Raw genomic sequence first — 10,755 nt, 5'->3', positions numbered from 1 at the left:
GGGTTATTATCCTTATTTTACAGATTAGGAAACTGAGGCTCAGAGGGGTTGAGGGATTTTCCCTGGGTTCCAAAATGAGTATTTTTATGCATTAAACAGTTGGGACTTAAACCTTGGAATCAAATTCTGGCCTTGTTATTCCAAGACCAGTGATCTTTCTACAACACTCCACAGGCCTAGACAGACACACAGACAGACCCAGACCAGACAAAATAGCAAGGCTTCTCAATATGACACTGTCATTGAGCAAGAAGTATAGCACCTCCTGAGCTACCTTGAGTTTGCCTTTCTGTGTCCCCAGAAACTGATCTTCCCAGGGGGTTGCCTTGAAGGGAGAGAGTCAATATGGTACCAGGAGGGTACTATGGAATAAACTCAGAGACTTGAGGAATGGGTTTAAGATCCTGCCTCTGATACTACCCACAACATACATGGATTGGATAGGGACAAGAGTTGTACCTGTGCTTTTATTCGTACAGGGAACTCTCAGAAGAGGAAACTCCTCTACCAATGCAGGTCAATACCTTCTCTGCAGCTCTACAACTCTGCAATATATCCGTGTTTGTGTGTGATTTTATACATATATACACATATCTGCATGGATGTACATATGCATATATGTATACAAATATACATATATCTTCATGCATGTGTGTGTGTGTGTATATATGAGAGAGAGAGAAAGAGAGACATCCATATGACATCCAGACACATCCATGCACTCACATGCACAAAACCCTTAGCCTGCCACCAGGATAGACAGTGATTGCTGTGGGCGGGCAGGGCCAGGTCAGCTTACCACTTGGCATTTAAAGAAGCCAGATCAGGACTTCACAGATGAGCAGGGGGTTGTAGGCTTCTTGCACCAATTCCTTTTGTACCAGCGAATCCAGCGATACTTAGAGTGGTATGTGTTCATCTCTTTGCGGAGACAGAGGGCAATCTCTTTGTCACACTCACAACTCTTCCTTTCACACCATTTGTTGCCACCTGTTTGGGAAAGAGGAGGTGGAAAAGTATGGATTCTAGACTCTGGCTGCAGAATCAGGCTTACCCCTCAGGAACCTCTGGAATTCTGTCTCTTATTGGAAGCCTTCCCCATTACTTTAGAGATTCAGCTTCCTTTAAAAGAAAATAGCTGTACCCTTTTTTCTTATTTTTTTTTCTCCTAGATGTTACATTTTTGAGGGGAATTAATTTCAACTTCTCTTTTTTGGGACACATTATACATTGAATACTACAATTATAAAGTTTAAAAACCATTGAAAGGTAATATAAAGGGAAAGCTGTAGAACATTGGCCTTGGAGTCAGGAGGACCTGAGTTCAAATACAGCCTCAAACATTTACTAGCTGTGTGACCCTGAGTAAGTCACTTACCCCTGATTGCCTACCCCCACTCCCAGAAAAGGTGAAATAAAAACCATGTTTCTTGGCCCTTTATCCCTTCTGTTTCTTCAATGACAGAGTTGGAATAGTGGAACAGGATGCAGACAGTGCAGCTCTTTGACATCTATAAATATGAATGTTACTTAATCATTCACAGTTTAGTAGTTAAACTAGCTTTCTTGTTGTTCATCAAACATGATTTTTCATTTCCTGTTTCCATGCATTTACATTCTGTCCTACAGTGCTTTTCCCTCTTCACCTCTGCCTCTTGGAATCCCTAGATTCCTCCAAAGCTTAGTTCAAGGACCAACTTTTACATGAGGCCTTTTCAAATCACCCTGTTTCTAGTGCCTCCTGCCCCAAATCACCTGATATTTATTTTGTACATTTTTTTTCATATATCCTTATTTATATACATGCTATCTCATCAAGTAGAATGTAGGCTTCTTGAGGGCAGGGTCTGCTTGATTTTTAAAAAGTCCTTAAACATAAAAGGTGATATCATAAGCAAATTAGGAGAGCAAAGAAAAGTTTACTTGTCAGACCTACGGAGAAAGGAAGACTGTGTGACCAAACAAAGATAGAGAATGTTATGAAATGCAAAATAGATGATTTTACACAAACAAAACCAATGCAACCCAGATTAGAAGTAAAGGAGAAAGCTGGGAAAAAATTTTTACAGCCAGTGTCTCTGATAAAGGCCTCATTTCTCAAATATGCAGAGAACTGAGTCAAATTTATAAGAATATAAGTCATTCACCGGTTGATAAATGGTCAAAGGATATAAACAGGCAGTTTTCAGCTTTGACTGGAAAAGTCAAAGCAATCCTATAGCCATGAAAAAATGCTCTAAATCACGATTTATTAGAGAAATGTAAATTAAAACAACTCTGAGGTACCATCTCATACCTATTATATTGGCTAATATGACAGAAAAGGAAATGATAAATGTTAGAGAGGATGTGAGAAAATTGGGACACTAATGCACTGTTAGTGGAGTTATGAACTGATCCAACCGTTCTGGAGGGCAAATTGGAAGTGTGCCCAAAGGGCTAAAAAACTGTGCATACCCTTTGATCCAGCAATACCACTCCTAGGTCTGTATCCCAAAGAGATCACAAAAAAGAGAAAAGGACTCACATGTATAAATATTTATAGCAGCTCTTTTTGTGGTGTCAAAGAATTGGAAATTAAAGGGATGCCCATCAATTGGGGAATGGCTGAGCAAGTTGTGGTGTGTGAATGTAATGGAATAGTATTGTGCTATAAGAAATGAAATCAAATTATTTCATAAGAATTGATGAGCAGGCGGATTTCAGAAAAACCTGGAAAGATTTGCATGAACTGATGCTGAGTGAAGTGAGCAGAACCAGAACATTATACACAGTAACAGTAACACTGTGCAATAATCAACTATGATTGACTTAGCTCTTCTCAGCAATATAATGATCTAAGACAATTCCAAAAGACCCATGATGGAAAATGCGTCCACCTCCAGAGAAAGAACTGATGGAGTCTGAATGCAGATTGAAGCACAATATTTTCACTTTTTTTGTTGTTTTTACCCCCCCCTTCTTCTGTTTCTTTTTCACAACATGACTAATGTGGAAATATGTTTAACATTATTGCATATGTATAACCTATAATCAGATTGCTTGCCCTCCTAGGGAGGGGGGAGGGGAAGAAGGTGGGAAGAAAAATTTATAAGTCAAAATCTTTCAAAAAATAATATTGAAAATTGTCTTTACATGTAATTGGGAAAAATAAAATACTCTTAAAAATCTTTGTATGTCTAATGCCTCTCCATGTATTGGCACATGTTTGTGACTATTCAGTTGTTTCAGTCATGTCTGACTCTTCATGACCCCATTTGGGGTTTTCTTGGCAAAGGTACTGCAGTGGTTTGCCATTTCCTTCTTCAGCTCATTTCATGGACGAAGAAACTGAGGCAAACAGGGTGAAGTGACTTGGTGGTGATGATGATGGTGACAATAGTGGTGATGACATTGTTATCAATGGCATAGGCGGCATTGGTGGTAATGATGATGGTGATGGTGCTGGTATTAGTGGTGGTGGGGGTGGGGATGATAGGAATGATGATGATGATGATGATGTAGTGATGGGGATGATGATATTGATGGTAATAGGGTGACAATGGTGATTATGTCTTTCTCAATCCCATTTCCTGTTATATTCTGTTCATCTTTCCTCATTCTACATTAGATTGAATCTGAGACACATGGCCCAGATGATTAAGTATTCTAGAGCTCTGTGCATTCTGAGGCTCAGAATCATGCTGTGTAATTCTTAGGGGCAAGTTTCACTGTCCTGTTTTACTGGACTGGAAAACTAAAGGCAGAGAGGCCAAAGAACTCATCCCAAATCCTACAGATAATTTCCTCTATAGAAATTTGGGGATGGAGATGTCAAGGGCTCAGGAATTGTCTCTCTGCTTCTGATAGAAATGACATTGGACCTTACCAAGTGGCCTGGTATCATGAGGATGTTTCTGGCACAAGCGGATGTCCCACCTGACACTTTAGCCTCTAGCCATTCAGTGATCGACAGATTTAAGGATTCTCAAAGCTACTCACCACAGTGGATTTGCCCATTGCGGATGCTATATTTATACGAACTCAATTTGGCTAAACATTTTTTTTCTTTTAGCTTTTCATAACAGCAGTCATGAACTTGGCAGCACCTGTAGGGAGAGCCAGAACTCTTGTCAGGCATGGCAGACCCAATACCCTGCCACCCATGGCACTGAGCTCTAGTCCCCAACACTTAAACCCCAGCACAGTCCTATCCACGGGATTTAACCCACATCCCCAGCATTTCCTCCAACTAACTCTGATATTCATTTCCTGTCTCTGATGCTTAGCTCCCATTCCTGATGCTTAACTCCCATCCATAGCATATAGTTATCCATTTCCAGACCATTTAGACCCTATGCTTTATACTTAAGCTCTGCCCCCACAACCGTAACCTAGCTCTCATTTCTAGCACTTGGTCCCCATCCCTGAAACTTAGCCCTCCTTATCCCCAACACTTAGCCGCGATCCTTTGTACTTAACCAATCACCCTCACATGTAACATACACCCTTAGCACTCGTCAATAATGGCATCCTTCATCCTCCCTGATACAGTTCCATCAGCACTCATTTCCAGCACTTAGCTTCTGTCTGTGCCATTCATACCCCATATTTGGAATTTAGCCCACTACCTACCTTAACCTCCATCCTTAACACATCTGGAAAATTGGAAACCTATCCAGGAAATATGTCCTTTCCTTGTTTCTCATGATTAGAGACTTTTGTGCTTTCTAAGGGTGTGAGGTTAGTGTTGTCACTTGGGCCAAAGAGTGAGGAAGAAGTACTTCTGTCCAGTGCAGAGACAGATGAGTAGCTTTCTCTGCTCCTTTGGAGGGTTAAGCAGACCGATCAGTCAGTCAGCCATTCAAAAAGCATTATTGAACCCTTACTGTTTGCCAGGCATTGTGCTAAGCACTAGGGATACAAAGACAGGCAAAAACACAGTCCCTCAAAGTACTCAAAAATTAAGCCAGCATTTCTGTGGATAGGCCCTGGTTTTAACTTATTATTATACCAAGTTTGTATTATAAGCTATATTTTTAGTAATGTTTTCACAAGAGCTCTGTGACACAGATTAAGCAGGTGTAACCTTGGGCAGATCATGTCCTCTGACTCAGTTTCCTCATCTTTAAAATGAGAGGGCCTCGGGCAGCTAGGTGGTACAGTGGATAGAGCACTGGCCCTGGAGTCAGGAGGACCTGAGTTCAAATCTGGCCTCAGACATTTGACACTTACTAGCTGTGTGACCCTGGGCAAGTCACTTGACCCTATTGCCTCGCAAAAAACCAAATAAACAAATTAAAAAAAAAAAAAGAAAATGAGAGGGACATACTGGATTATCTCCAAAGGCCTTTCTGGAGCTAGTATTCAATGCTTCAAGGCCCCTCCTAACTCTGACATTCTATGTCCTAAGGACACTTCTAGCTTTAACATACTACGTTCTAAGGTCTCTTCTAGCTCTGATATTCTGTGTTCTAAGCCCCAGACCTGAAATTCCTTGTCCTAAAGGCCCTCTAAGCTCTGACATTCCACATTCTAAAGTCTCTTCTAGCTCTGACATTCTGTGTTCTAAGCCCCAGCCCTGAAATTCCTTGTCCTAAAGGTCCTCCAAGCTCTGACATTCCATGTTCTAAAGTCTCTTCTAGCTCTGACATTCTGTGTTCCATGGTCCCTTCTAGCTATGACAGCCTATGCTCTAAGGATCCCCCCAGATTCAGCATTACATAGTCAAACTATGCCCAGTAGGCATCTCGAAGTCGAGTTTGAAACAGAATGAATTACTTTTGCTTCTAAACCCACCCTCTTTCAAAATTCCCTGTTACTGTCAAGGGGGTGACCATCCCTCTGGACACGGTCTAACAACACTGGCATCATCCTCACTTCCTCTCTTTCGATAAGCCTGCACATCCTTGCCAATAAACTGCCAATCCTTGTCCTCTCTCTACATTGTCCCTCCTGTAGGCCCATTTTCCCCCTGGTTTGGGCTCTTATCACCTCTTGCCTTTGTGCCTAATTAGTCTTCCTGTCTCACATCTCTCTCTCCGTCCTGCACAGTGATCTACCCAATACACTTCAGTGGCTCCCTATCACCTCCAAGATCGAATATGGTCCTCTAGTTGGCATGTAAAGTCCTTTCTTAGACCTCATTCCCCTGAACAAACTCTAAGCTCTACCAGCCAGTTACACCGACCAGCCTACTGTCCCATGTATATAACATTCCATCTCTCCTCTCATACTCTTTTTTTTTTTTTTTGGTGAAGCGATTGGAGTTAAGTGACTTGTCCAGAGTCACACAGCTAGTGAGTTTTATGTGCCTGAGATGGGATTTGAACTCAGGTCCTCCTGACTCCAGGGCCGCTGCTCTATCCACTGCTGCCCCTGCTCTCATACTCTTTCACTGGTTGCTCCTCATGTCCCTTGTCAACTCTCCCTCAGCTTCCTTCAGCTTCAATTTCACCTTTCTTGGTCATTTGCCCTTTCCACCTTCAACCTCCTCTATGTTTAATGCCTCCTCCTCTAAGGTTACTTTTCATCTTGACTCTGTAGGTAGACAGCTAGGTGTTATTGTAGATAGAGTTATTGTGGGCCTAGAGTCAGGGAGACTAGAATTCAAATTCAGCCTCAGGCACTTACTTGCTCTGTGATTCTTACTAGCTGTGTGACAGTCTCTGTCTCAATTTCCTTAAATGTAAAATGAGGATATAATAGTACCTATATCCTAGGATTATGAGGGGTAGCTAGGTGGCCCAGTGGATGGAGAATCAGGTCTGGAGTCAGGAAGACCTGAGTTCAAATCCAGCCTCAGATACTTAGTAGCTGTGTGACCCTAGGCAAGTCACTTCGCTCTGTTTGCCTCAGTTTCATCTGTCAAATGAGCTGGAGAAGGAAATGGCAAATCACTCCAGTATCTTTGCCAAGGAAGCTCCAAATGGGGACATGAAGAATCTGACCCAATTGACTGAAAGGACTCAACAAAAACCTCAGATTGTTGCTGATAAAAGTGCTTACTTATCATTTCTTTAGTAGGTGCTTAATAAATGCTTGTTTCCTTCCTATGTATTGTGTAAGTATAGAGCTGTTTCCCCCATTAGAATGTAAGCTCCTTGAGGAATGGAGTTCTTTTTCCTTTTTCTTTGTATAATCAGCAATGATCACAGTGTCAGGCACACAGGAAGTGCTTAATAAAAGCTTATTGGTGGATTGATTATCTAAAGTCTTCCAGCTCTGACATTCTATGTTCTAAGACTCAGTGCTTCTTCACTTTTTAGAATATGGGAAAAGGAGACAGAGAGGTTAATACTCTTGAATTACTGGTAGAATTATCCATGTCCACAAGCCAACTGACTGGATTATTTGCTGATTTCTAGCTTAGGGCTTTCCCTGAAGTACAGCTCTGATGCCCTTGCTCTCCCTCTGTCTCTGTCTCTGTCTCTCCATTTGTATCTCTATCTCTCTGTCTCTCTCCCTCTCCTCTTTCTGTGTGTCTCTGTCTCTGTATCTTTGTCTCTCTCTGTCTTTGTCTCTGTCTCTCTCTCTGTGTTTTTATCTCTCTCCATTTGTGTGTCTGTCTCTCTGTCTCTCTCCCTCTCTCCCTCTCCTCTTTCTGCGTCTCTGTCTCTGTATCTTTCTCTGTCTCTCTCTGTCTTTGTCTCTGTCTCTCTGTCTCTCTGTGTGTCTGTCTCTCTCTGTCTCTCTCCCTCTCCTCTTTCTCTCTGTCTCTCTCTGTGTGTCTTTGTCTCTGTCTCTCTGTCATAGCTGGGGGCAATAGCTCCTGAGGAGCAGCTGCTACCTTGGCTGCTCTCGCTTAGTGTGAAGAAAGAGGAAAAGTTACCCATCAGAGGCATCCAGGGGCTGTCCTTTGCCTCCCCAGCCACAGAAGCAGCCATAACTGATGTAATGCGTGATTGGCTTCCCAGTCATTTTCTTGATCATCTTCCTCAGCTGGAGCAGATCTCCCCTGGTAGGGGAAATTAGCCCTTCAGAAAGAGAGGGTCTGGTTAGGAAGGAGACCTCAATAAGCTAGGCTTAGCAGTCCCTCCCTCCCCTGGCCATCTCATCATCCTCATTTCTATTGACTCTCCAATACAGGCTTGAAGGCTCCTACCCTGATCCCAATCCAGCACTTAATTTATCCCTGCTTCAAGAGCCTCGGGACCAATTCTTCTCTAGACCTATCACCAGGCCCTCCTCCTACTTCCCACCATGTTCCTTCCCTCTTTTAAAACCAGACTCAAAAACTTGCCACCTCGAGGAATTTTCCCCTGATTACCCCATCCTCAAGGCTCAGCTATTCAACCTCTTAAGACCAGGGCTGGGGAATCCTCAGCCTCAAGGCCACATGTAGCCCTGTAGGTCCTCAAGTGCGGCCCTTTGACTGAATCCAAACTTCACAGAACAAATCCCCTTAATAGAAGGATTTGTTCTTGGACTCGGCCAAAAAGCAGCACCACACGTAGGCCACAGGTTCCCCACCCCTGTTAGAGCTTTGAAATGAGTTTGTATCATTCTAGCGAATGGTTGTTCTGCACTTACTAGTTGATACATTTATTTGTGTTGGCTCTTGACTCCTTTCTCTCTCTGTCTCTCTATCTCTATCTCTGTCTCTGTCTCTGTCTCTCTCCCCTCCCCACCCACTAGGCTGGGACCTCCTCATTTAAGGTCATAAATAATATCTCCATCTTTTGTGTCTCCTCCAGGTCCTAAAAAGGGCCCTTAAATTGATGGTATTGCTTGAACAAAGAATTTCTCCAGCTGTAGGGCAGGAAGGGACTTTATATCATTGAATGTCAGGGCTGAGAGGGCCCTTAGACCACAAAATGTCAGAGCTGGGAGAGCCCTTAGAACACAGAATGTCAGAGCTGGGAGGGTCCTTGGACCACAGAAAATCTAAGTTGGAAGGGAACCTAGAACACAGAATATCTGAACTATAGGAGAACTCAGAGTATAGAGACATGGAAGAGAATTCAGAATATAGAATACCAAAGTAAGAAAAAGACAGAACATGGATGTAGGTTAGAGTTTTGAATTCCAAAGCTGGGTGAAGGAAGGGAGCAGGTGAGTGGAAAGAGAAAAAACAAACAAGTGTGTTTTGGGTCCCTAAATAAGACAAATCATTGACTCAACCTGTTTTGTTCCCCTAAGGAAAATAAAATTGATGAGACTTTTGTTTGAGGTTCCTACAAAAAGCTGAATGAATGAATGAATGAAAACCAAGGGGGTGGGGGAAGGTCTGTATGAAACAGACTGCCTCAGAGGGCTCCCTCCCCCACAGCCACCATGACAGAATGAAGATCTCCAAGTGGATGGAAAGGCTTCAAAGACGCTTAGAAAAGCAATGGATTTTAAGACAGCAAATCCAGGTTCTGAATCCTCCCTTTGACATTTACTATTTGTTGGGCAAGCCACACCCCCTCCCCAGGTCTCAGTGTCCTCCTCTGTAAAGTGAAAAGGTTAGATTGGGTGTTCTCTGAGGTCCTTTCCATTCTAAATCCCATGACCCCAGAACGATCACTAAAGCAGCCTTTTAGGGTCTCCAATGTCCATAGCACCCTTTAGGAAACAATCCTGGAATGGCATCAGTTTTGGGGATCTGAGCACCTTTACCCATCTTCTGTGATGAGCTCAGCTCGAGCATGTTCCTGTCTTATCGTAGTGGGTAGTGTAGTGTCATAGACCAAGTTCTAGTCCCACCTTTTCCACCGACTCTGTGTGCAACCTTGGTCAAGTCAATTCCCCTCTTTTGGCCTCAGTTTCCTCACATGTCAAATGAGGGGGTTAGATGAGACAATCTCTAAGTGTCCTTCCTATACTAACATTTTTATTCTTAGAGCCCTCTTGGTTCTGACATTCTGTTCTAAGGTTCTTCCAAGCTCTAACATTCTGTGTTCTAAGGCTCATCCCAACTCTTACATTCTATGTTTGGTTTTTTTTTTAACATTCTATGTTCTAAGGCCCCTACCAGCTGTCACATTCCCTTATATTCTGTGTTCTAAGGTCTTTCCTAGCTCTGACATTCTATGTGCTAGGGTCCCTCCTGGTGGTGGAGGGTTGACAGTCACTACTTTACCATAGTTTCTTCACTCAGACCCTCGTTTAGTCAAAAGCCCCAGAAAGCCCCATGCTGATCTTGGAGGACTGGTCTCCCAGGAAGAGTGAGGGGAGGAGGAGTGGGCCTCTCCACACTTACCACAAATGATCAGTGCAGCCAGGCCAAGCAACAGTAGCTTCATCTTGGGGATTGATCTGAAGGGACCTCCAGCTCCAGTTCCTCCTCGCCCTTGTCCGCTGTCGGCCTCCTAGATAAAGGCTGTGGGACTTGGTTCTTCCTGGCAGGCAAGGCTGAATTTATAGTCTAGGTGAAAAAATGATTCTCATGAAGTGAATGTGACCTTTCCTACCAGTCCAAATGGGATTGGTTAGTGCTTAGAGCTAGGAGACTCCAAGCTCAGGTCATCTCTAAGATAAAAGGCAAACTCCTTTGTTTGGTATTTAAATCTTGCTCCAGGCTGCTTTCAGACAGATTTCCCATTTTACATTTCCCATTATGTTTCTCCACGTTGTTGATTATATACAATTGTATATCTTTGCCCAGGCTGTTCCCTGTTTCTGTAATGCTCACTATTTTTTCTTCCTGACTGCTTAGAATCCCTAGAAATTCTTCAAGTGTGCCACCTTCTACGTGTGATTTTCTCTATCCAGTTATAAGCTGCTTCCCACCCCATATTACCTTGTACTAACTTGGTGTGAGTACACACACACACACACACTCACACATAC

At 43.0% G+C, this 10,755-nt stretch overlaps 1 protein-coding gene across 1 annotated transcript; it reads right to left on the bottom strand.

Annotated features, from left to right (window-relative positions):
* Positions 1-823: 823 nt before the first annotated feature.
* LOC110198738 (basic phospholipase A2 RVV-VD-like) lies at positions 824-10,208 on the bottom strand. Its single transcript, XM_078146220.1, has 4 exons — positions 10,166-10,208; positions 7,811-7,955; positions 3,982-4,088; positions 824-1,032 (listed from the first exon to the last, which is right to left on the bottom strand). The coding sequence occupies exons 1-4, from the start codon at positions 10,206-10,208 to the stop codon at positions 824-826; spliced, it is 504 nt and encodes a 167-aa protein (XP_078002346.1).
* Positions 10,209-10,755: the final 547 nt, after the last annotated feature.

Source organism: Phascolarctos cinereus, unplaced genomic scaffold (assembly GCF_003287225.1).
Source record: "Phascolarctos cinereus isolate Bilbo 61053 unplaced genomic scaffold, phaCin_HiC Scaffold_726;HRSCAF=1367, whole genome shotgun sequence".
In the NCBI taxonomy this organism is placed as follows: Eukaryota; Metazoa; Chordata; class Mammalia; order Diprotodontia; family Phascolarctidae; genus Phascolarctos; species Phascolarctos cinereus.
The sequence above is the reverse complement of the archived record's forward strand: the minus strand, read 5'-3'. Positions and strand labels throughout refer to the sequence as shown.